General features: G+C 46.2%; 1 protein-coding gene across 1 annotated transcript in view; it reads left to right on the plus strand.

Annotated features, from left to right (window-relative positions):
- hyou1 (hypoxia up-regulated 1) overlaps positions 1 to 26,775 on the plus strand; it is a 46,389-nt gene extending 19,614 nt beyond the window's left edge. The window contains exons 9-24 of the mRNA XM_068744199.1: positions 301 to 487; positions 718 to 852; positions 3,636 to 3,718; positions 8,301 to 8,433; positions 8,641 to 8,825; positions 9,055 to 9,193; positions 16,065 to 16,122; positions 17,941 to 18,017; positions 18,147 to 18,311; positions 18,696 to 18,859; positions 18,945 to 19,032; positions 19,233 to 19,489; positions 20,140 to 20,224; positions 23,217 to 23,451; positions 24,227 to 24,331; positions 26,441 to 26,775. Of these exons, the coding sequence (XP_068600300.1) occupies positions 301 to 487; positions 718 to 852; positions 3,636 to 3,718; positions 8,301 to 8,433; positions 8,641 to 8,825; positions 9,055 to 9,193; positions 16,065 to 16,122; positions 17,941 to 18,017; positions 18,147 to 18,311; positions 18,696 to 18,859; positions 18,945 to 19,032; positions 19,233 to 19,489; positions 20,140 to 20,224; positions 23,217 to 23,451; positions 24,227 to 24,331; positions 26,441 to 26,490 (2,146 nt within the window). The 3' untranslated portion in view covers positions 26,491 to 26,775. The remainder of the gene's footprint in view (positions 1 to 300; positions 488 to 717; positions 853 to 3,635; positions 3,719 to 8,300; positions 8,434 to 8,640; positions 8,826 to 9,054; positions 9,194 to 16,064; positions 16,123 to 17,940; positions 18,018 to 18,146; positions 18,312 to 18,695; positions 18,860 to 18,944; positions 19,033 to 19,232; positions 19,490 to 20,139; positions 20,225 to 23,216; positions 23,452 to 24,226; positions 24,332 to 26,440) is intronic.
- Positions 26,776 to 27,087: the final 312 nt, after the last annotated feature.

Below are 27,087 nucleotides of genomic sequence, written 5' to 3' on the forward strand. Positions count from 1 at the left end.
GCAAGGTGCCGTCCAATCAGCTAGCGCCGTTTATAGAGGCATGCTGAATGACAAAGAAACGGCATCTCAGTTCCAGCGATTTAATAAAATGGATTAAATATAAAATGTTTACGTAGAGTAATTACGTTTTTAATACTTTTCCTTAATGCTGCACGTAATTAAAATAATACTATTTAGAATTTTTATAATAACTGGTGTAAAAGTAAATGTGATTGAAAACCAATCAATATGAGCTTGGGTTGGTTTCCTCAGAGATTAGTCTGACGAGGAATTGATGTCCTGCCCCTGTTCTGGCTGTAGGTTTGACCGTGGGTTAGGGGGCTTTGAAATGGACTTGCGACTTCGTGACCACCTGGCCAAATTGTTCAATGAGCAAAAGAAAAGCAAGGAAGATGTGAGGGAGAACCAACGGGCCATGGCCAAGCTCCTCAAAGAAGCCCAGAGACTCAAGACTGTGCTTAGTGCAAATGTGGACTTCATGGCCCAGGTAAGTCCAGGGACCTGAACCCACAACTTTCGGTCTGTTTTGCTGCTTGAACATTAAAAAGCAATTCAGTAATTCTCTGAAAAATATGAAGTTAATTGATTTAAAGTTCCTCCTACATTTGAGGAAATGCAGCAGTTTCTTGATGTATATATGAGAAAACACCTTCGTGAACCAGACCAATATCCAGGTCACGTTGGAAGTAGTCCTATTGCATTTTCTCTTCATTTCAGGTGGAAAATTTAATGGATGACATAGACTTCAAAACTAAGGTGACCAGGAGTCAATTTGAGGATCTCTGTGCTGATCTGTTTGAGCGCGTACCTCGCCCAATCCAGGACGCCCTCACCGCTGCTGAAATGAAGCTGGTTAGTTTCCCTCACCTGCAGCTTTGTTGTCCCACATGACACAATAAGATAACACATTGGGTACCATTGAGCTTTGAACTGACACGGTACTCCTGTCATTTCAAAAATGTAATTTAATTTGTCAAACATTACAATTTATGGTTGGGCACCGGCATTGCTTCAAATGATGGAGCTGCTCACAGATCTGGGAGCAGCTGCAGAAACTGGTTTTTACTGCATACATGATACTAGACCTAGAAACATGGTCTTATGAAACAACTGAAGGAATGTCAACTGACGTGTGTTGTGCTGAACGAAACTATTAAGACTTGTGAAAAGGATCACTGTCGAATACATCTTTGGCGATGCTACATAGTTCAGTCATGACTGTCACTTTGCTCCAGGAAAAGACCTCTTCAGGTGTTTTCCAACTTTAACTGTGCGGGTAGACCCTAAAGCACAATGCCCTGCAGCCGGCGGGTCCGGCATTGATGGCCAGTCATTGCCCATCCTTTCCTGGCCCCCAGTTCAACTCCTCTCTTCTATTACGGAGCCAAAAAGATGCTGTTTCTGCTGCCTCCCCAACCTGTGGGAGGCAGCAGGAACCTCCCACAGGTTTTCCTCCCTCTTCCTGCTACTCCCAGCGCTGTGAGTGTCTCCCACACAGACTGTGCTGGGAAACCCCTGCACCCAACCTCAATTGGGAATAGCCATACCAGCCATCCCTTGACCCTGCACTCCCCGACAACGTCCTGGTGCTTGGAAGCCTTCCTTTCATATGCCTCCTTGCAACCATCTTCCCATAGTACCGTCAGTCCAATCAAGATGATCTTTTTTGACTCTTCCGACCACAAGACCAAGTCGGGCCTCAGTGATGTTTGTACAAACTAGGGGAAGACAAGTCTCCTTCCCAGGTACACTCTCATCTTCCAAGATTGTGCCACTTGGAGAAAGATCCTCTTGGGGGCTGGTGGTTTCTGCTCTTCCCTGGTCTCTCGTTGGTCTACTGCGTTTTCAGTCTCCCCCGCTCTAAGGTATCAGCCAGTGTACAGAAGACCTTGTTGTGATGCATCTATATCTTCCCTGTGTGCCATTGTTCCACTCCCTCCACACAGTGGGTCCTCCATCATTCCCCATCAATAGCTCATGTCTCTCCTCCTCCTTGGCTCTGCTGTAAATGTGTGGATCTGAATCCTTGACTCCCTATGCATGGTTCCCGATGATGTCCTTCAGCTTCAGTGCACTTGTGCCACGAATGTGCCAGCAGCCCATTTGCATCCCAATCTTGTTGTGACATCCACATTTCTGACCTCTTCATTGGAATCTTGGTATTCATCGTAAACTTGCACTTAGCCACCTTGAATTCTTTGACAACTGATGATTGGGGGTCATTAATATCCAACAGCAGGGGGCAGCAATATCTGTTGTAGCCTTTGGTCTGCCTTATCAGCAGAAGAAGAAACATAGCTTTACATGTTTGCTCTGTTTGTGAGGCCACGCCACAGTGACTGCATCCTGCACTTCATACTCATACATATTAAAAGTTCCAGGTTCTGAGCAGAAGAAACACAATGTTGCTTAAGACTTCAGACACAGTGCGCTGCGTGTGCAAGGTAGGTTTGTTGAACCCTTTCTTCTGTTAGGTGCTTTGTCTGTAGAACATAATGAAAAGTGTAGCCACATTTACAGCCACTTAACCCTTAAAGGCGACATATTACGATGCACTCGCTTGTTTCTACACTATTATGGTTGTTTTGGGTCCTTATCAACCCCAAAATGGCAAAATAAACCATTACAGTAAGTCAATCCTGCGTAGTTCTTTAATCACCTACTGAAACGCGTCTGGCAGAAATCTCTCCCCCTGTGATGTCACAGAGGGCGAACGTGCACAAGATTCATTGCGAACTTGGTTTCGTTTTCAGAGGCTTTTCTAGCAAAGCTGTTTGAGACAGGAAAGACGGACGCTGTCGTGCAGTTGCTATTTTGACCAAAGACTGGCACAGATATTTATTTTTGTTTGGGGCCCGTCAATGTTTACGTCGCAAGGCATTCTGGAGGAGGAGCTCGATGACGTGGCTCGGGCATCTATTTAGGATGCCTCCTGAACGCCTCCCTGGTGAGGTGTTCAGGGCACGTCCCACCGGGAGGAGACCACGGGGAAGACCCAGGACACGCTGGAGAGACTGTCTCTGGCCTGGGAACGCCTCTGGGGTCCGCTCGGAAGAGCTGGAAGAAGCGGCCGGTTAGAGGGAAGTCTGGGCTTCCCTGGTTGGGCTGCTGCCCCCCCACGCATGGAATAGAAACTACTGTAGTGGCTGCAGTTGCGGTCAGATAATTCAGTTAGTCAAACTTTATTAATAAAATATAAACCAACGTTCTGACAACTCTGTTCACTCCCAGGACAAGTGTATTCACAACACGGTACCGGTAGCTCTTACCGGTATTTGCGCCGCCTTTCCAACTCCATTAGTCACAGTTCAAAGCTACATGAACAGCTGTTTTATTTTTTCCCCCCCAATATAATAACAATATAATAACTCACCGTTGTTCAAACGTTAATGTCCGTATTCACAATACATCCCAGCCTTGTTCAGTTGTAAACGCGTGACAGAAACACGCAAAGCTCACTTTGTCAGTTTATTCCTCATCAGTGTCCGAGTTGGTTCAGTAGATTCTTTGTTGACCATGTTTAACAATGTTCTCTGCGTTTAAATCGAACTTGAGCTGGGAATTGAACACTGTTCCTACATACTTATAAGAGGTACCTCTCTCACTCTCTCTCTCTTCCTCCCTCTCTCCAACAGGATGAAATTGAGCAGGTGATTTTGGTTGGTGGATCCACCCGTGTCCCTAAAGTTCAGGAGGTCCTGCTCAACGCTGTCAGGAAGTAAATGCCAGCCACTCACTGCCCCCATTCAACTAATTGGCGAAATTTAATGAACACAACTGTTGTATAACTAATTAAGTGTATTTCATATTGTCAAGCAATTCATTAATTATGATCTGGGATTTATTTTGCCGAAATATGGTTTCTTGTACGCAAAAAGGTATTTATTTTAATTTTATTTTTTATTCTGCTTGAAACAAACAGTAAACTAAACTAATCTTACTGAAACATTTCTGGGAAAAGCCCTCAACTTGATGTATATTCATTTAAATTCATTACATTATTATGTCAGATCAATAGATTGATATTTAACAAAAAGTATATTTATAAAGTTATTGATTGTTTTTAACAGACTTGAACAGATGCTGTCCAGACATTTGCATTCTGCTGTATTTGTGACTAGTCTTCTGGATGGCGCCTCCTACGGTCGCCCTGGTGCTCTCGTGCGTTCTGTGTTGTCTGTTTTTTAACGTGAATTGTGCGTCTGCGTGCTCTTACACCCGTGCAGAGCTTCTAAACTTTAGATCGACTCCCACGGACCTTTTACCCATTTTTTTAGTTTCTGCTGCAGAATTAGTTCATGTTTTGGTGAAACGAGTGAGACGCCGGAGAAGAGGGAAGCGTGCCGGCGCTCTCGTCCGACTCCGCAGGCGCGGATCTCGCACGCCTTTACCTGGAATATTCCTCTCCAACGTCCGTTCTCTCAGCACCAAGCTGGACGAGCTGGTCCTGCTGCTGATGAGGAGAAATAAGGACTTTTCCTCCTCTTGTGTTTTGTGCTTTACGGAGACGTGGCTCAGCGCACAGATCCCGGACAGCGCGCTGCAGCTGGAGGATTTCCGCCTCTTACGCGCGGATCGTGACCCGCTGCTCAACGTGCACTCGCGGAAAAGATTTTATGTTTGGAGCGGACTTTCCCTGATTCTCTTGTTATTGTTCTTGGTGACTTTAACAAGGGAAATCTGAGCCAGGAACTTCCCAAATACAGACAGTTTATGAAATGCCCCACCAGAGAGGAGAACACGCTGGACCATTGCTACACGACGGTGGGCGGGGCCTATCGCGCTGTACCACATGCTGCCCTCGGACTATCAGACCACGTGGTCATCCACCTCATCCCAGCAGACAGAGACTGAAGCTTGCTAAACCAGTAGCAAGCACATCCAAGATCTGGACTGGTGAGGCTGTTGAGGAGCTCCGCTCATGTTTGGAGACGACAGACTGGGACATATTTAGGGCTGCTACGGATAACCTGGACGAGGACACGGACACGGTGACCTCATGGATCAGCTACAATGAGGAGCACATTGTACCAACGCGCACCAGGGTGAGTTACGCCAACGACAAGCTCAGCCAGATCAGACGTGAGACAGAGACAGCTACAAGGAGGTGAAGTACAGGTTTAGCAGGGAGCTGAAGAACGCTGAATCAGTATATTCACGCAGACTCCAGCAGCAGTTCTCTGCCAACGACCCTGCAGCAGTTTGGAGGGGGGGGGGGCATTACCAACGACAAGCCCAAAGCCCCCCGAGCTCTGAACGACCTGCCGCTTGCCCAGCGTCTAAATATGCACTACTTCTGCTTTGACCAACCAGCCCCCCACACCCCTCCGGACCCTTCAGTCACCCCCTCCTCCACCCACAACATGGAGGGCAAACCGCCAAATGCCTCCACAGACTCTCCCCCCCACGCCCACTGTCCTCTGCATCCATGAGCAGGATGTGCACAGACAGTTCACAAAGCTGAACCCCCGTAAAGCTGCGGGGCCGGACAATGTTCCCCCCCCCACCCTGAAACACTGTCCCAGTGAGCTGACTCCAGTCTTCACAGACATCTTTAACACCTCCCTGGAGTCCTGTCATGTTCCAGCCTGCTTCAAGTCCTCCACCATTGTTCCTGTCCCCAAGAAGACAAGGACCACAGGACTTAATGACTACAGACCGATAGCGCTGACATCTGTAGTCAGGAAGTCTTTTGAGCGCCTGGTTCTCCACCACCTGAAGACCCTCCCCGCCCCCCTCCTGGACCCGCTGCAGTTCGCCTACCGAGCCAACAGGTCTGTAGACGACGCAGTCAATCTGGCCCTCCACTTCATCCTGCAGCATCTGGACTCCCCAGGAACCTACGCCAGGATCCTGTTTGTGGACTTCAGCTCTGCGTTCAACACCGTCCTCCCGGGACTGCTCCAGGACAAGCTGCTCCAGCTCGACGTGCCCGACTCCCTCTGCTGGTGGATCATCGACTTCCTGACGGAGCGGAGGCAGCATGTGGGGCTGGGGTCTACGGTCTCGGACACCCTGACTATCAGCACCGGATCCCCCCAGGGCTGTGTACTTTCCCCCTGGCTCTTCTCCCTGTACACCAACTGCTGCACCTCCAGCCATCAGTCCGTCAAACTGATTAAGTTTGCGGACACCACCCTCATCGGGCTCATCTCGGACGGTGATGAGTCTGCCTATAGGAGGGAGGTGGACCGGCTGGTGTCCTGGTGTAGCAGCAACAACCTGGAGCTGAACAGCCAGAAAACAGTGGAGATGATCGTGGACTTCAGGAAAGTCACAGCCCCACCGCCCCCCCTCTCCCTCACAGACTCCCCTACCCCCATCTCCATCGTGGACTCTTTCTGCTTCCTGGGCACCACCGGGACCTCAAGTGGGAGCCGACCATCAGCTCCCTCATCAAGAAGGCTCAGCAGAGGATGTACTTCCTGCGGCAGCTGAGGAAACTCAAGCTGCCAACCCAGATGTTGGTGCAGTTCTACACCTCCATCGTGGAGTCCGTCCTCACCTCCTCCATCACCGTGTGGTACGCTGGCGCCACCACCAGGGACAGACACAGACTGCAGCGCATTGTACGTGCTGCGGAGAAGGTGATCGGCTGCAAGCTGCCATCGCTCCAGGACCTGCATGTCTCCAGGACTCGGAGGCGTGCAGGTCGGATCACAGCCGACCCTTCTCACCCTGGACACGGACTCTTTGACCCTCTCCCCTCAGGCAGGAGGCTACGGTCCATCCGGACCAGAACCTCCCGCCACAAGAACAGTTTCTTACCCTCGACTGTAAGACTCATGAACACTTAATAATTCTGTCCCGGACTCCTGAACATTTCATAACTGACAACTTGCACTGTTCCATTTGCTCTGCGTGATTACGCTAGTTCTACTGCTGCTAATACACATCTGTGTATCCACTCCTGATGCTGCTGTTTTGTGACGTGTGTGTACTTGTATGTTTTCTGTATTTAGTCATTACTGTTACACGTAGCACGACTTCACAGAGAAACATTCCTAGTCTGAACCCTCACTGGCAGTAAACTGATTCTGATTCTAGTCCCAAGTGCTACCAGCAACATTTAGCTTCCACCACCATGGGGAGTATTGCTGGGCTCTGTTAATCTCCAAATAAATAATTAGAAAATAAAATAAAACATCAGGTGCTGCACGTTAACACATCAAAAAACACTTTTCTGAGCAATACAAGTATTGAACACTGAACTTGTTGCCTTTCCTCTGCTTCAGATAATCAAAAATAATAGACTCATCAGACACGGGGTGTCTCCTGATGATGATGATGATGATGAATATATTTATTAGATAGAATGTTAGAGTACAAGTACAGTCACACAGTAGCATGTATTACAGTACAAGTACGGCCACACAGTGGCATGTATTACAGTACAAGTACAGTCAAACAGTAGCATGTATTACAGTACAAGTACAGTCACACAGTAGTGTGTATTACAGTACAAGTACAGTCAAACAGTAGCATGTATTACAGTACAAGTACAGTCAAACAGTAGCATGTATTACAGTACAAGTACAGTGACACAGTAGCATGTATTACAGTACAATTACAGTCACACAGTAGCATGTATTACAGTACAAGTACAGTCACACAGTAGCATGTATTACAGTACAAGTACAGTCAAACAGTAGCATGTATTACAGTACAAGTACAGTCACACAGTAGTGTGTATTACAGTACAAGTACAGTCAAACAGTAGCATGTATTACAGTACAAGTACAGTCAAACATTAGCATGTATTACAGTACAAATACAGTCAAACATCCTGTCTCAGAGGAGCATTTCTTGCGGTCTTGTTTCCGTTGAAAATCCTTCGTACATAAATCATCGACATTTAACAATACAAATAAAACTAATATTAAATTACTCAATTGATGCAAAATAATAAAACACAAATAAATTACTCCACGGATGCAAAACGATACAACGTAGGTGGACAAAAAAAGCTTGGTAAAGAGCTTTGCTGAGGTTCTAGCGGCTTTGCTGTTAACGTTAGTCAGTGTCCACTTCAGGGTGTCGCTGACTGTTCTACTCCAAACAACTCAAGCATTAAATGCCAACGCATAAAAACTGATTTTATAAAAAGGCAATACAGAAGCAGTAAAGTTAGAGATTAAAAATTAGATTAACGCGATTAAAATCATAACACGCTAAATATGACTAATTAATTAATCACAATGATTGCGCTGATTTGACACCCCTTGTATTCCATAGAGTAATGTGACATTTCAGGTTTGCCTGGATATATACATCCAGTTATAATTGTGTCCTCTGTGCAGAGAGGAGTTGGGGAAGAACATCAATGCAGATGAGGCTGCTGCCATGGGTGCTGTTTACCAGGCTGCAGCGCTCAGCAAAGCCTTTAAGGTCAAACCCTTCTTCATACGAGATGCAGCCGTCTTCCCGATCCAGGTTTGTGCCAGTTTGTCCCTGCCTTATTCTGCATGAAGTTTATTTCATTAACATGCCTTTAGAAAATCACTTCTGCTTAGTAGTGGAATGGTTATCTTTGGTGAGAAACTGATGGTAGTGTTTTTTGTGCCATATCTCCCATGTGTATACTTTTGAAGAGAGAAAGTGAGACTATATATATATTCATGCATTGGTTATTTCGTTTAGGTGGAGTTCACCCGTGAGGTGGAAGAAGAGGGCACCAAAACCATAAAACGCAACAAACGCATTCTCTTCCAGAGGATGGCCCCCTACCCCCAGCGCAAAGTCATTACATTTAATCGCTATAATGATGACTTTGCTTTTGACATCAACTACGGTGACCTCAGCTTCCTGAGTCAGGACGACATCAGGTTACATATCGTCTCATATGTTATTTGATACTTGGAGGAAGCTGCACAATTGCTACAGCAATATTAATATATTAATGCCATTTCTGGCTTGATAGTCATCGTCAAAGGCTGACGATGACAAAACTGAATTCCTAAGACTATAGCGATGATCTTTCAGAATCTGTTTTCAGCATATTGTGTTCCCTAAATGTGAAACTGCTCTTCTCTCTTTCTGGGATGTGTGTTACAGTGTTTTTGGCTCTCTGAATCTGACCACCGTGAAACTGTCTGGAGTTGGCAGCAGCTTTCAGAAACACAGCGATGCAGAGTTTAAAGGCATCAAGGCCCATTTTAACATGGATGAAAGTGGAGTACTCCTGTTGGACCAAGTCAGTGATGCTCTCTACATCTACACTGTTTCACATTTAAGGTTTTATCTGAGTGACTCAAGTCACATGGATTTACTCAAGCTAAACTATAGTTACAAAGTTGGCTTGACTTGAACTTCGACTGGAGGCAGTTGATTTGAAAGAACCCATCATAAATATATTGCATATATGCATATTTGTTAGGCCATTCAGACAGGTGTTGTTTGTCAAACATAACTGTTTATAACTGATACCACTCTGGAAAGTGAAAAACATGTCTGGTGAATTTAGATTTATATTTCCAATACAGTATTTTTTGGACCATAAAGCGCACCTGATTATAAGGTGCAACATCAATGGACGGGTCTATTTTCATACGTAACGCGTACCTGGTTATACTCAGTTTATCGCAAATCCATCCAATTCTTCACCTTCGGTGTCTGAGTTGAACAGTTGGGTGATTTCGGCACCAAGCGTACCCGGATCCCTCTCGTCATTATCCGAGTCGGTCTCGTTGCTGTTCAGTGATGATTCCGGTCTTAGCCCAGGCATCCACGATCCATTGGCAGATAGCGGCGTAACTCGCCCGCGTAGCCTCTCTGTCTTGGTGAATGTGTGGTCGCCTTCTGTCATCACAATTGAACTTTGAACGACCTGCTGTTGAAGTTCTTTGGTTAATCCACTGGGAATGGTTTGCTTCACCCGTGTTTTTAGAGTATCGGTGAGATGGGCGTGCATGCCGTGATCTTCATGTCAGGTGCTACCGCTATTGCCTCGAGTCCAATAGAGACTGTAGAGATGCTTCTGCTTGCTGTTCTCTGTTCAATTTTGGCCTCTAACCGTGGCCATCTCGTGTTGTTTGCTCGGGAACTCTGTTTGGTCTTCTTTACTTGGCGCAGGTCGTCTTCTTGTTTCCTCCACTTCCGTACCATTGATTCGTTAATGCTGAATTATCTCGCAGCCGTTCCCATGATCTAGTAACTACGCAGTAGACTGATAGCTTTGCGTTAGGAATGGCTTCGTCTCTTCAAAGCACGTCTCTTTGCCGGTGTCATTTCTGTGGCGAGCCGGGACTTTTGCAGTGCAGACAGTCAGAGAGATGAATTCTGAAACAGAACATGCGATTTATTGAGAGCCTTACACACAAATCGTTACAACTGCGCTCCTTCGTAGGGAAGTCGTTATCCGCTATCGGGACTTCAGTGACGGTGTTGAGTGTTTTAACATGGTGCCCCAAAGGCATGCAACTTCAACCTCGCTCTTCCTCCAACACTATTATGTTGAAGCACAGCACCGGCTCCTGACTATAATACTATGGTGAAGGACAGCACCGGTACGTATCACTCCGCCAGGCTCCTGACTATAATACTATGGTGAAGCACAGCACCGGTACGTATCACTCCGAGAGGCTCCTGACTATAATACTATGGTGAAGCACAGCACCGGTACGTATCACTCCGAGAGGCTCCTGACCATAATACTATGATGAAGGACAGCACCGGTACGTATCACTCTGAGAGGCTCCTGACCATAATACTATATTGAAGGACAGCACCGGCTTGTATCACTCCGAGAGGCTCCTGACCATAATACTATGATGAAGGACAGCACCGGTACGTATCACTCTGAGAGGCTCCTGACCATAATACTATGATGAAGGACAGCACCAGTACGTATCACTCTGAGAGGCTCCTGACCATAATACTATGATGAAGGACAGCACCGGTACGTATCACTCCGCGAGGCTCCTGACTATAATACTATGGTGAAGGACAGCATCGGTACGCATCACTCCGCGAGGCTCCTGACTATAATACTATGGTGAAGCACAGCACCGGTACGTATCACTCCGCGAGGCTCCTGACTATAATACTATGGTGAAGCACAGCACCGGTACGTATCACTCCGCGAGGCTCCTGACTATAATACTATGGTGAAGCACAGCACCGGTACGTATCACTCCGCGAGGGGCCTGACTATAATACTATGTTGAAGGACAGCACCGGTACGTATCACTCCGCGAGGCTCCTGACTATAATACTATGTTGAAGGACAGCACCGGTACGTGTCACTCCGCGAGGCTCCTGACTATAATACTATGGTGAAGGACAGCATCGGTACGTGTCACTCCGCGAGGCTCCTGACTATAATACTATGTTGAAGGACAGCACCGGTACGTATCACTCCGCGAGGCTCCTGACTATAATACTATGTTGAAGCACAGCACCGGTACGTGTCACTCCGCGAGGCTCCTGACTATAATACTATGGTGAAGGACAGCACCGGTACGTATCACTCAACCTGTCTGCGTGTGCCGGCGGTGCGTGTTTTGACGGAGATGTACGTTTGCTAACTGGTAGCAGCGGCTTCGTTTTAAACGTTTCCCCGGTTTTCCCGTACGAAACCTTATGAGTTGACAGGTATGCCATTTTGAACGATTTTTGAGCGCCGTGTACCACAACAAAAACCGGTTCGAGGTCAGTAAGCAAAACCAGAATTAATACATAACGTGCACCGTGTTATAAGGCTCAGTCTATCTTTTTAGCAAATTAAAGGATTTTAAGTGTGCGTTATGGTCCAAAACGTACGGTACATATGACAGCAACAGTTTGTGTATTTATTACAAACTATTAATATCACTCAAGTCGTGTTGAGATGTAATTAAGAATCATGTTTTTAACCTAGTAGAGTGTGTTAGACAATATATACAGTGGAACCTCGGCTCTCGAACATAATTCAGTCTGTAATATTGTTCAAAAACCAAAAAACCTCCCATAAGAAATAATGTAAGCTATATTAATTCCCATTGAAATGCCTACAGTTATATTATGTAACTATGTGCAGGCCCGTCGAAGTGGGGGGGGGCAACCGGGTGTTGTCCCGGGCCTCAGGACCATGGGGGCCCATGAGTGACCCTTAATTTATTTAACTAATATTCGCCCATTATTTTTTATGAAATCATTGACGATAACATTAAACTTAATTTTTAACTCAAAATGTATGTAACAATTAAAACTCTAATTTTTGTAAATGTTTTCCATCTACCCCCGTCTTTGAAGAAAATGGTTTGACCCCTCTCTGGCGCGCTCCGGCTACGTGCACAGCAGTGGGGAATTTGCTGTTTTGCATAATCATAAAAAAGCATATTTTATAGGCAAAACAAAAATGGCTAGTCGCCACAAATCTGGTGCACAGAAAAGAAGGGAGAAAAAGAAAAGAGGAAGATCACAGGTCACGGTGAAAGAATTAATGAGGACGTTTTTAAAACGGAATTAAAACAGCAGCAGGGCTGGACGTGGAGTCCGGTGATGGTGCTAAGCTAGCCGCTAGCACCGATGACGGATGAATGAATGAATATATTTATTAGATAGAATGTTAGAGTACAAGTACAGTCACACAGTAGCATGTATTACAGTACAAGTACAGTAAACAGTAGCATGTATTACAGTACAAGTACAGTAAACAGTAGCATGTAATACAGTACAAGTACAGTCAAGCAGTAGCATGTATTACAGTACAAGTACAGTCACACAGTAGCATGTATTACAGTACAAGTACAGTCACACAGTAGCATGTATTACAGTACAAGTACAGTAAACAGTAGCATGTAATACAGTACAAGTACAGTCAAGCAGTAGCATGTATTACAGTACAAGTACAGTCACACAGTAGCATGTATTACAGTACAAGTACAGTCACACAGTAGCATGTATTACAGTACAAGTACAGTAAACAGTAGCATGTATTACAGTACAAGTACAGTCACACAGTAGCATGTATTACAGTACAAGTACAGTAAACAGTAGCATGTATTACAGTACAAGTACAGTCACACAGTAGCATGTATTACAGTACAAGTACAGTAAACAGTAGCATGTAATACAGTACAAGTACAGTCAAGCAGTAGCATGTATTACAGTACAAGTACAGTCACACAGTAGCATGTATTACAGTACAAGTACAGTCACACAGTAGCATGTATTACAGTACAAGTACAGTCACACAGTAGCATGTATTACAGTACAAATAAAGTCAAACATCCTGTCTCAGAGGAGCATTTCTAAAAAGCCCTTGCGGTCTTTTTTCCGTTGAAAGTCCTTCGTACATAAATCATCGACATTTAACAATACAAATAAAACTAAAACCAATATTCAATAACTCAATTGATGCAACGTAACATTAGAAAAACAAAAATAAAATGATTTTACACCGCCGATGCAAACTAACAATCTAAAATAAATCACACCACTGATGCAAAATGACAATGAATGACAATAGATTACATAAATTGCAATAAATTACAATAAATTACTAAAGCAATTAATATGTGCGACGTAGGTGGACAAAAAAGGAGGGGGGGGTTTGATCCGGAGAGAGTCGTGATGACTATCTCCGTTTCTGTCCCCCTGAAAGGTGTATTTTTAGGGCCGTTTTGAAGGAGGCCAAAGAGGTGCATGTTTTGAGGGCAGGAGTCAAACAGTTCCACCCTTGGGGGGCAGTATTGTAAAAAGATGATTTACCCATGTTAGTCCTGTAGGAGGGGGTAATCAGGTTGTTGTTTGAGCTCCCTCTAGTGTTGTGGCTGTGGGTGTCACTAAATCTGTGGAGGTGTTTATTCAGGTATGCAGGGATTGAGGGGACTGAGGGCAGAGCTGCATTGACTATTTTAAATGCCAATCCCATTTTGAGTTGTTTAACCCTGTCTTCTACCCTGAGCCATTTTAGGCTAGCAAAATGTCCAGGAAGAAGGTGGGTCATGGGCCCCAGATTGAGGAGTAGCCGAATCGGAAGTAAGCTAGCCGCTAACACTGGTGATGGCTGGTAAGCTAGCCGCTAACACTTGTGATGGCTGGTAAGCTAGCAGGCGACCAACACGCCCACGCCCACACCCACGACACTCAACAGCACACACACCCCGACACTAAACAACACACATACAGACACACACAAACACGAGTTGACGAGCACAGCGAGTCAACTCGTGTTTGTGTGTGTCTGTGTGCCCCCACAGACGCGTAGCCCTCGTCTAGACCATTCGGAAAATGTATTTTGTGTAATAATTGCATACTCAGAAAAAAAGTTATATTGTTTTTGCAAAAATTCTTTATTCTTCTTTTTAGGCCCGAGCGCCTATCCTAGGCGTAAGGGGCGGGGCTATTGCTTTTGCAACGCAGAAGACGACAAGTTGATGAGCGCAGCTCTCACACACTCCAATCCAAACCAGATTTTAAACACTTCTGGACACTTTAAAAGGGAAACTTTGACAATCGGCCTTACAGCGCCCCCTAGAGAACGATAACAAAAATTGAATGGGAATTTAAAAGATAGTTTGCCAGAAATGATTGAAATTTTCCAGAAAATTCCCTCATGTGGTCCCGATCAAAAAACACAAACGTAACCATGTTGTTGTTTTTACGGTGTTGCCGTGGCGATGGCAACCCCTCCTATGGGGAGGGGTCCGACGCAAATTTTGTCAGACAGCCACGAAATTCGGTACAGACATGCGTCATGTCAGGGCAAAAAAAAAAATATTATGGCCACGCCCCCGGACACACAGGAAGGCGGCCATATTGGATTGAAACTCCTGACGGCAGATGGCCATAATCCAAATAACGATTTGACTAAACTGTGAGCTACTCATGCAGCTCAAATCTAAACACTTGTGAAGCACTCAGGACAAAAGCGGCGTGCGTCGGCGGGTCAGCTCAACGGCCTGTCGGCCGGCGAGGGCCTACAACGCCGCTTGCGGCTTTAATGTTGGCTCGTCCTTTCCAGTGACTGTAGCTGGGGGAGAGCGTCCCTTCAGGAAAATGAAGATAATTAAAGACGACCTGCGCTCCACCTGTCCCAGGGCAGGCTAACAGTTTAGCCATGTTGACCATTGAGAGAGAGCTCGTTCAAAGACTCCATTTCAGTGACATTATTAATGACCCTGCAATCAGGAAAGCGAGACGCATGGCCTCACCACTGTGATTTTGTGGAGTGTGAATTGTTAATTTGATGACTTTAATGAAGAGAGAAGGCTGAAATGTGTCCTGCTAAACTAATGTGAGAATTAGCATTATATTACCCAGCAGGTGATTGCGGTCTTTATGAGTAGTCAGCTGTTTGTGATCAGTAAAATTTGTGTTCAATTTAATTGAAATTGGTTGTGAAGTTCTTGTAATGTTCTTTTATACTTCAGTTTTTGCCATTAAGAGTAATTTTCACATTTCTGCTATGTGGCTGTCTGATTTAAACGAATGGCGAGATATCATGGAGCATTTTTTGATGGGGGGGGCATATGGCTCCTGCTTGTCCCGGGCCCCAGCAAGTCTGTTGACGGCCCTGACTGCACAGATAACACATAAAATGTAAATATTACGAGAAACGAAGCATAATAAAAGTGAGTTTAACACAAGGCTGCGGTGTCGGGAGGGGGGGGGGGGGGGAAAGGTTCTTCCTTTGTGTCTAAGTCCATAAAATCACTGGGTAACGGTCCTTCTAGGGGTCTTCCTTCTCTTGCGTGCAGTTTCCTTAAAAGTGTAAATCATTCATTTCTCCATACCTTTAAAGCACAGCAAGATCCCAGACACGGACGCCATTTTCATATTTGTCAAATATTTCCTTCTTCAATTCGACGGTTGTTCTTCTCACTGCTTTCCTCATTCCTTTGCCAGGCGTCTTACTCCTGCCTTTCTTTGGATCCAGGCCTAAGAGCTCAAAATAATAAATGTGAAAAAACACGACACAAAGTGACCTTTTTTCACGCAGGTCGACTCAAACTGAACCTACTGGGGTAGACTCCGCCTTCATTTGCGTGTCTTTAATTACATTAATTTAGAACACAAAATATGAGTCAGGTTGTTGTAATTTTTTTATCAGTCAAAATAATATAAATTTCCATTCACAGGTGGAATCTGTCTTTGAAATGATTGAGGAGGAGAAAGAAGAGGAATCCACATTAACGAGTAGGTTTATACTGAGGGGTGGAGGGCTCCATTTCCAGAAGGAGAGTAAGGGTGGGGGGGTGGGAATAAAACGGCTAGTGGTTCAGGGACCGTAAAAAGGTGGACAGATAATAATTGTTTGGGGCGCGGCAGTGGCTGCGTCCAGTGGCTTGGAGACTGGAGGGAGGGGGGGGCTGGTGTGGAACCTGGACGGACCGTTGGAGAGGGTTGCTGAGGTGCCCCTGAGCCAAGGCACTGAACCCGCAGAAGTTGCTCCCTCGGCGCTGCTACTTGGTTTGCCCGTGCACTCCATCGTCTCTCTCCTGCACGTGTGTAGTGTTTGTGTACCGAGTGGGGGGGAAGCAATTTCCCGTACTACTACGACTACTACGACTACTACGACTACTACTGGACTTTCGTCTTGTCCCCCGAGGGGTCGCCACAGCAAACCAACCTCCTCCAACCTCTAAGCCGTCCATCATGTCTGTCCTCACCACTGTCTCTAAGCCGTCCATCATGTCTGTCCTCACCACTGTCTCTAAGCCGTCCATCATGTCTGTCCTCACCACTGTCTCTAAGCCGTCCATCATGGCTGTCCTCACCACTGTCTCTAAACCGTCCATCATGGCTGTCCTCACCACTGTCTCTAAGCCGTCCATCATGTCTGTCCTCACCACTGTCTCTAAGCCGTCCATCATGTCTGTCCTCACCACTGTCTCTAAGCCGTCCATCATGTCTGTCCTCACCACTGTCTCTAAGCCGTCCATCATGGCTGTCCTCACCACTGTCTCTAAGCCGTCCATCATGGCTGTCCTCACCACTGTCTCTAAGCCGTCCATCATGGCTGTCCTCACCACTGTCTCTAAGCCGTCCATCATGGCTGTCCTCACCACTGTCTCTGAGCCGTCCATCATGGCTGTCCTCACCACTGTCTCTAAGCCGTCCATCATGGCTGTCCTCACCACTGTCTCTAAGCCGTCCATCGTGGCTGTCTTCACCACTGTCTCTGAGCCGTCCATCATGGCTGTCTTCACCACTGTCTCTAAGCCGTCCATCATGGCTGTCCTCACCACTGTCTCTAAGCCGTCCATTGTGGCTGTCCTCACCACTGTCTCTAAGCCGTCCATCATGTCTGTCCTCACCACTGTCTCTGAGCCGTCCATCATGGCTGTCCTCACCACTGTCTCTAAGCCGTCCATCATGGCTGTCCTCACCACTGTCTCTCAGCCGTCCATCATGGCTGTCCTCACCACTGTCTCTAAGCCGTCCATCATGGCTGTCCTCACCACTGTCTCTAAGCCGTCCATCATGTCTGTCCTCACCACTGTCTCTCAGCCGTCCATCATGGCTGTCCTCACCACTGTCTCTAAGCCGTCCATCATGGCTGTCCTCACCACTGTCTCTAAGCCGTCCATCATGGCTGTCCTCACCACTGTCTCTAAGCCGTCCATCATGGCTGTCCTCACCACTGTCTCTAAGCCGTCCATCATGCTGTCCTCACCACTGTCTTGTAGACCTGTCCCTTCGTCCTATCACAGAGCACACCTGATAGTTTCCCCCCCCGTTCCAGCCTGCCTGCGTTATCCGTGTGTTTATCTCTGTCGCCTCTAGATGGAGAAAGAGAGCTGTGTTTACGGTTATGGGTTTATAGACGTGTGTATGCTGGTGTTCCTCTTTGACCTGTCCAGGATTCAGGGTATAGGATCAGTCCAATTCAATGATCAACTGCTATTCTGATGGTTTTCTTGTACCATCTCCGAGAACATGTATTGATTAGAAGGGTGTAAAGTTCATGCAGTATAACTTATAGCCTGTACACTCATGATTCCTGTCTTTCAGAACTAGGTAACACCATTTCCACCTTGTTTGGAGGAGGATCATCAGAAACTGGCCCAAATATAACAGAACCTGTCCAGGTACTTATTTCAATATATGCTGCAGCTTCTTAACCCACTTTGCAGTGCTCGTCCACTCAAGCTTATCTGTAACTGATCAAACTTGTTCACATGACAATTGGGTGACACTTCCTGATTTTTGCTTTCCAGGATGAGGAGGAAGTACCTCCAGAGTCTGGAAAGGATTCCAAGGATGAGAATATGACAGAAGAGGGCCAGACAAATGAAGCGACCACGGACAAGCAGGACGATTCAGAGAAAAGGGAAGGTGAAGAGAGAAACCAGGACAAGGCTGATGTCAAAACGGATGACAAGGTTGGATCTGTTTCATGTAGTGCTGGTTAGAGCAGGCATGGGCAAACTAAGGCCCGTTGGGCTCTTTATTCCGGTTCTGCCCAACTTGTCCAAATTATATAATTAAATTAAATTGTATTATAATTAAACCTCATTCATTAATGCTACACATCCTTTCCTGTAATGGCTTTTACATGTCATTTATATTAGTTCACACACACTCCGTCCATCTGTTCCTGGCCCAATCCCTCAAATGTCAAATTTTAGAACCCATTGTGGCCCGAGAGTAGAAATGTTTGCCCACCCCTGGTTTAGAATGTCTGCCTTCACAGTTAACATTTATATGCATCAGCGATGAACCTCTACAGCCTTGTTAATGCATTTACTCATATTTCTGCTGCTAAGGAGAAAAACAATGGTGATAAATCTGGAAATGTGGAGGCAGAGAAGCTTGCGGAAAAGCAAAAAACCCCCAAAAAGAGTAAGATCTCAGAAGAGATCCCTGTGGAACTCATCGTTAATGACGTCCTCGACCTCACTGCAGATGATCTTGCGTCGTCAAAGAAGAAGTAAATCACCGCTATTGACTTCCCATCAGCTAAAGTTCATCAAGTCGGTAGTTTGGTTCTCTAAAGTAACCATGTTCCGCTCCAGGTTGCAGGATTTAACAGACAGAGATGTGGCCAAACAGGAAAGGGAAAAGACTCTGAACACCCTGGAAGCCTTTGTATTTGAGACACAGGTAAGTCATAGAAGCTTCTAAATTTCATCTGGCCCCATTTCTGTAGCCACGAGAATAGGAACAGGAGTTACCAGTGAGTAGAAGGAATACAAGACAACGTTAGATGTAATTAAATATAAAAACACAACCTATCTGAAAGTATTGTACGATATAATGACATCGCCTATACCACTCAGAAATACAACCCAATGTTTCTGCAGGACAAACTATACCAACAGGATTACCAGCTGGTGGTGTCAGAGGAAGAGGGGGAGCAGATCGCTGCCAAACTGAGAGCGGTGTCTGAGTGGATGGACGAGGACGGCTACGCTGCCACCACCAAGCAGCTCAGAGAGGAGCTGTCTCAGCTCAAGAGCCTGTGCAAGGATATGTTCTTCAGGGTGGAGGAGCGACGCAAGTGGCCCGGCCGCCTGGCTGCACTAGACAGCATGCTCAACACCTCCAACTTCTTCTTGAGGTGAGTGTTCAAAAGGGAGGGGTGAGAAGCATTTCTATTTGCTAATTAGGCCCGACAGACGCGTAGCCCTCGTCAGGACCATTCCGAAAATGTATTTTGTGTGGTAATCGCATACTCAGAAAAAAAGTTATATTGTTTCCGTGCGACGAAGCTCCAAACTTGATGTAGAATTTAGAGCGTTTTCGTACACCAAACATTGCTCCCGTTTGCACACACACACTCCAATCCAAACCAAATTTTAAACCCTTATTGACCCTTCCCACCTGGACACTTTAAAAGGGAAACTTTGACAATCGGCCTTACAGCACCCCCTACAAGACAATAAGAAAAATTGAATGGGAATTTAAAAAATAGTTTGCCAGAAATGATTGAGAATTTCCAGAAAATTCCCTCATGTGGTCCCGATCAAAAATCACAATCGTAACCATGTTGTTGTTTTTACGGTGTTGCCGTGGCAATGGCCAAACTGTCCCATATTACCCCAAAACAGTTAAAGACTGAAGTGTGAGCGACTAATGCAGCTCAAATCTAGACACTTGTGAAGCACTCAGGACGAAAGCGGCGTGCGTCGGCGGGTCAGCTCAACGGCCTGTCGGCCGGCGAGGGCCTACAACGCCGCTTGCGGCTTTAATTTTTTTGTTCTTTCATAGGAGTGCAAGAATAATTCCAGAGGATGACCAAATCTTCACTGAAGTTGAAATGAATCTGTTAGAAAAAGTGATCAATGAGACAATGGTAGGTTTTGATTTTTTTTACTTTACTTTATTAATTTAAAAGTAATTGAAGCTGCAGAGCCAGAGCCCCATTGCTCCATAGTTCTAGTTGTGGATGCTGGATCCAACATGTCCTAGGAAGAGAGCCTTGTAACTGAGATAAACGTTGGATAAGATCTCTTTGCGCAAGCTCAAACCTCGTTTCATCCTGGGTTATGTCTGTCAACTCGCATATTTACGTATTTTCCGCACCATTCGGCGCACCTTCAATGAGTGGCCTATTTTAGGACTTTGTCCACATATAAGGCGCACCGCGTTATAAGGCGCATGGAATAGAAGCTTCTATAGTGGCTGCAGTTGTGTTATGCATCCACTAAGTGGAGCCGCACTAAAGGGAATGTCAACAAAACAGTCAGATGATTCAGTCAGTCAAAATATAAACCAACATTCTGACAACTCTGTTCACTCCCAGAACAAGTGCATTCACACGGTACCGGTACCGGTAGTTCTTACCGGTATTTGCGCCGCCTTTCCAACTCCATTAGTCACAGTTCAAAGCTACATGAACAGCTGTTTTATTCTTTTCCCCCGAGGTAACAATATAACAAGAACTCACCGTTGTTCAAACGTTAATGTCCGTATTCACAATACATCCCAGCCTTGTTCAGTTGTAAACTCGTTCGGGAGATCCCTCAAATTCTTCCTCTTCAGTGTCCGAGTTGAACAGCTGGGCGAGTACGGCATCCAGTCCCGGTCCCGTCAAAGTCGCCGTTGTCCGTTCAGTGACAATTCCTGCCTTTGTGAAAGCTCGGACCACGGTCGATACCGATGTATCAGCCCAGGCATCCACGATCCATTGGCAGATTGTGGCGTTATGTCGCCGGCGCCGTCCCCCCGTCTTCGTGAACGCGTGTTTGCCTTCGGTCGTCCACCGTTCCCACGCAGTTCGCTTGCAAACTTGTCCTTAGAAGGATCCTCCTTTTCACCGTCGGCTCAGGTCAACGTCTTGTAGATTTCTCTGCCTTGCTCGCCGATCCATGTACCTAGCTAGCCTGCTCGTTGCTGAGGGGCGCACACCCCAGCCGGACACACACACTGAGCTCCGATCCCAACACAGACGCATCTCACAACACTGCGGTGGCCGCCATTATCGTGTTGATCCACATAAAAGGCGCACGGTCAAGTTTTGGGAAAATTAGAAGACTTTTGGGTGCGCCTTATAGTGCGGAAAATACGGTACGTGCCTCCAAAAATGTGCGCGTCTCATGACCGCTTATGAATGGATGTCAATTTCGAGCTCTATATTCAAAGAAGCACGAAATACTCGGTATTCTCTGTCGTGTGAATTGTTTGATTGCTCAGAGAACTGGTGAGTTTTGCAAGAAAGTGATTGCCTTGAGCGCCAAATACAAGTTTTATGCTAGTCAAGATGTGACATGTTTATTTGCTCGAGCTAGAGCAGATGGGACTATTGACAACGATCTAATCCAGGGGTACCCAAAGTGGGGTTCGTTGAAAAAAATATATATATTGTTGTTTTTTTCTTGTATATTTTAAAAACTGAATTGGCAAGAAGCCATTATAGAGGAGAGGCAGAGTGAAACGTTGAATGAGGCGAGGAAATGATCAGTTAGGGGAGTTCAACAGTTGGATGGGGTGAGGCCAGAGCAACAACTTAGATCCAGGGTATGTCCTTTAATATTGTCGGAATCCAGTTAGACTTAGTCAGGGAGGAGATCCTGGATGAGATGACCCTTGCCGTGAGGGGGCGGATGTTCAGCAGACAGAAGTTGACAACAGAGTGGACTGGTTTGACAGGAGCGCTAACCGACCTAGCCATGGAGGCTAGCACGTTATGATTGACAGATCGATGAGTTAATGAACGTGGAGTCCACCGGGACCCACGTTGGATGTATTGCCGGCGAGGCAGGAGAGCGAAGTCCGGGTACAGGTACAGGTACAGGTACAGGTACAGGTACAGGTACAGCGCAGCCAGCGGCAGCACAGACAGGTAGGAGCAGGGCGGGAGAAACTCAGCAGCCATAGAATGAAATAAGCGTGCCACACGTTGATCAAGGACCAATAAGAAGATCCAGATTAGCACAGACCACATGTGGATCCTCCCAGTGAACGTTGTAGACTGCAGTGGAGTAGCAGGCTGTGGTGACGAGGCGAATGCAGAGACAGGTAAACGAATCCACTCACAGCTACGCAGTTACAAACTGAGCTGACCAGAGGAGAGACGGGGACTGTATCGGGAGAAGGATTCTGAGGACAGAACTGCAGGGAACAGGACTGAGGACGACCCAGGAGAAGAGACATGGACGTAGTGAGGGAGGACATGAGAGTGGCTGGTGTTGGGGAGGACGATGCAGAGGACAGGACTAGAGGACGACCCAGGAGAAGAGACATGGACGTAGTGAGGGAGGACATGAGGGTGGCTGGTGTTGGGGAGGACGATGCAGAGGACAGGACTAGAGGACGACCCAGGAGAAGAGACATGGACGTAGTGAGGGAGGACATGAGAGTGGCCGGTGTTGGGGAGGACGATGCAAAGGACAGGACTAGAGGACGACCCAGGAGAAGAGACATGGACGTAGTGAGGGAGGACATGAGAGTGGCTGGTGTTGGGGAGGACGATGCGAAGGACAGGGCTAGAGGACGACCCAGGAGAAGAGACATGGACGTAGTGAGGGAGGACATGAGAGTGGCTGGTGTTGGGGAGGACGATGCAAAGGACAGGACTAGAGGACGACCCAGGAGAAGAGACATGGACGTAGTGAGGGAGGACATGAGAGTGGCCGGTGTTGGGGAGGACGATGCAAAGGACAGGACTAGAGGACGACCCAGGAGAAGAGACATGGACGTAGTGAGGGAGGACATGAGAGTGGCCGGTGTTGGGGAGGTCAAGCTGGAAGTCGGTCCTTCCAGAGCCACAGAACCTGTATTTGTTCACAGGTTGAATCGTTCTACTATGTGTGATATTGATGTTTCACCTTTGAAACACTCTCCAGGTGTGGAAGAACGACACAGTAGCAGAACAAGAGAAACACTCTCCCACGGAGCGACCGATCCTCCTGTCCAAAGACATTGAGGCAAAGCTGGCTCTGCTCGATCGAGAGGTCAACTACTTGCTCAACAAAGCCAAGTTTGCCAAGCCAAAGGCAAAGGTCAAAGCTAACAGCACCAGCTCTGATAAAAGCAGTGAGGCCAACAGCACATCAGAAGAGAGCACAGACGCACAGAACGGTCAGTACTGCTGAGTACCGGCACAGAACATTATGTACTATGACTATGCAGACAACGAATGAAAGATTAAGGTCTCAGCTTTCATCAGAAAAACAAAGCGTGTTCCTACAGTTTTCCCTTCTGGAGTTATTTGGAGAACCAAAATCAGCGTTCTCCAAAAGAAGACGGAGAAAAAGAGCTTTTTGTACACACACATTTCCAGCTGGTCACAATGACTTTAACTCTAGTATTTATTGAGTGTCGGTCCGCTTCGGTAGCGCTAGAGCCAGGGGTGTCCAAACGGGTCCAGGAAGGGCCGAGACGCTGCAGGGTTTCCTTCCAGCCGGTTACTAAAGCAGGTGATTCTGATGATCAACACCTCCTTGAACTTGAGAGAAGGAGCTCATTAGGGATCAGCTGCTGGAGAGATGGTGGGAAAGGAAACCTGGAGTGTCTCGGCCCCCCAAGGAACAGTTTGGACACCCCTGCCGGCTAGACCCTTCAGCTCTGTGATTTCACCGGGATCGTCGGCTTGGTTTTGAAAATAGACAGAAATAAACAGAAATAGTTACTTTCTTCTCGGTTCCGTGACTCAAACTCCACCGTTTCAGCAGCTCATAGCCGTTATCCCTCCTCCTCTCTCTGTCCTAACCCAAAAACAGCAGCACTGCCCCCAATGGGTGGAGGATGCCATTACAGTCTAGGAGAGGTCTGACCCCCACGCGCGAAAACACGGTTTGGACGTATATATAGTTAATCAATCCTAAATAACTTTTGTCTTTATATTGAAATGCAGAAAGCCCAGAGGATTTGCAGCCAAGTGAAGCCCCACCCCCTGATAACAACGGTGTACGCACAGCCTCAGACAACCAATCACAGCCTCCAGAGGAAAAAACCACAGGTTGGTCTGCCATACCTGTTACAAATGATGGTGAACTTTAGAGATGGATTCAGTCCTGTATTAGACCAGACATGTAGAAAAATGTAGTGTGTACTTTATGTTTTCCAGAGGAAGTGAGCAAGGTTGCTACCCTAACCCTGGTAATTTAAGCTGCACACCTAAAGCTGCTAAGATACAGAGGATGACACCCTACTGACAAATCAATTCTCTGCGGCACATCAATTTAATGGACTTCAAACAATTAACAGTTTAATCTAGTTGTGTCCTGATGATGGAACATTTTGTTCATTTTACACAACATAGCAATGTTTTTATTCCTCTTTTCCTGCAGGTCATTGTGGGTTAGACGTTTATCTTCATATTTACCAGCTTCATGTCGTGAGATGTTGGCCTTCCTTTATTCTCAGTGAGGTGTGAGTCTGAATGAAATCAGCTGAAAGTAGCAGTATAGACTCTCATTTCTCGATTGGGGGTTTTGTCCTCCAATCTATAATTCGCTGCAGCACCTGCGGTGAGCTTGAGCAGTTGTGTCTCCGGGTCAGAGTCATCATTTGACCTCATTTGACCTCATTTGGGTACCGGTTCCGAAGTGGAGCGACGGTCAGCGTGACGTCGACTCCCTGATTCACAGCATGACAGCAGGATGTCATTCGGACTTGAGGCGACTGGGGCGACGGTGGTTGAGCGTGTCGTCCTAAGATCGAGAGGTTGGCGGTTCGATTCCCGGCTCGGGCACATGTGTGCACTGTTGTTGTGTCCTTAGGCAAGACGCTTCACCCACATTGCTGTGTGAATGAGTGAGCGAGTGAATGTCGGTGGGGTCAGGAGGACTGATGGCTGAGATTGGCAGCCTCACCCTGTCACCTCACATGAATAATGTAATACCATGTGAAGCGTCTTTGAGTACCCACAAAAGCGCGATATAAAATCAATGCATTATTATTATTATTGATAAATGTGGGTGAATGGTATCTAGAAGGGGGTAGATGATGTATTTATGTAGTAGAGGTATATTCTTGTGTTTTTAGACCGATTTGTCGAACAGTCAGGGATCACTTTAATACAGGAGTGAGACGAAGGGTTCATTTTCTTCGGTCCATATATAAGTGGTCGGTCCATATTTTCAAATTTTGCCTTTAATATATATATATAATTTTCCTAAATGGCTTGTCATAATATATATATATATATATACACACCAGGGGTGCCACTGCCCACACTTTTTCAGCATGCAAGCTTTTAAAATGACCAAGTCACAAAGATCTACCCACTAAAACATGCTAAACATAGAAGTATTTTCAAATATATTGAGGATTCTTTATGTACAATGTATGCTGATGTACCCTGCGTACCCGCATGAGCTAATATTGAACAACACAACTGAATTAACTGAACATGTTTTTGTAATTGCATCAGGTTTGGAAGGACTTCTTGATATTAATGATGACGTGACGGAACGATGCCTCGGTGGCAGCTTTCGCTTTTGAAGTATGTTGTGTGTAAAACGGCTGCTGTCCGGACAGCTGGGATCTTAATTCATGAACCTTTCTGTTTCTCAGCTCGCTTTTCGGTGGAAAGTCGGTGTCGTATTGTCGTTATTGCGATTGTAGACTGGCAGCGTAAACGCAGCGCAGCTGCTTGACGTTTATTTTGAAATGTGCGCTCTTATTTTGACCTGCTGAAACAAGTCTGGAAGAAACCTGTGATGTCACAGAGGGCAAACGTGCACGCAGCTGCGCTCATGCACGCAGAGCTGTTTGAGACAGACAGGAGTTTCTTCACTCGCAAATCATTCTGTGTCCATGGAGCCCCCCCTCCCCCCGCATGCACAGCTCACTGCTGATAGGCTGTTTTACCCGTGCCATGGCTAAATGGGCCAATCAGATGGTGCTGTGGGTGGGACAATGCTGGATACAGAGTAGCGACTGCATCTGAGCCACAATAAGCCAGTTTTATATTGATCTCTCATCGGCCGATCTGTCGATCCCTAATACATGTGTATGTATATTTATGCACATAATACAAATGTGCACGCGCGCGTGCGTGTGCGTGTGCGTGTGCATATAAACACACACTGTTTTCATTTTTCCCACTCTGCCCTCATTCCAGGACCAACAGAGAAAGTCCGACCTGAAAACCACAGAGGGGATGAATTATAACAGCAGGAACTGGGAGAGAAAAAAATCAATATTTATTGACGGTGTATAAATGTTCAAGTTTCTCTTTTTTTTAAATTACATGTTGGATGCTGATTGTAACAATAAAAGGCCGCTCATCTTCTACCACTTTTTGATGTTTACAGAATCCACAATAAAAACATTTCAACAGGAATAAATGCCAGGACTGCATCTCTTTGTGCAAATGAAACCCATGACGACAATGACCCTGCCAGTGACCCTTCAGTAGGGCCGAGATCTAGCGCCGGAGCGTTCAGGGGCGGAGTCTGTGCTGCAACAAAGATTTGTTGATTGTCTAAGATTTTTTTTTTTTTAAGAAGAAGCTATTTAAAAAATATATGCTTGAAAATATTTAAACAAAGTTCGGTGTTGGGGTTTGTATTATTATTCTATTTGTATTATGTGATTCTGTGCAGCCTCACATTTGGCCTTCGTTCCCGTGACGACACCATCTCAGAGTTGTCACAAATTCATTTTGCGTGGGTTTCTTTTCTCAGCTCAAACAGGACAAGCTGAAGAAATCCTTCAACAACGTAACGTTTAAATGTTGTGACGTATTGTTGATTGAAGTACTTTCAG

This window comes from Brachionichthys hirsutus, chromosome 10 (assembly GCF_040956055.1).
Source record: "Brachionichthys hirsutus isolate HB-005 chromosome 10, CSIRO-AGI_Bhir_v1, whole genome shotgun sequence".
Taxonomy (NCBI): Eukaryota; Metazoa; Chordata; class Actinopteri; order Lophiiformes; family Brachionichthyidae; genus Brachionichthys; species Brachionichthys hirsutus.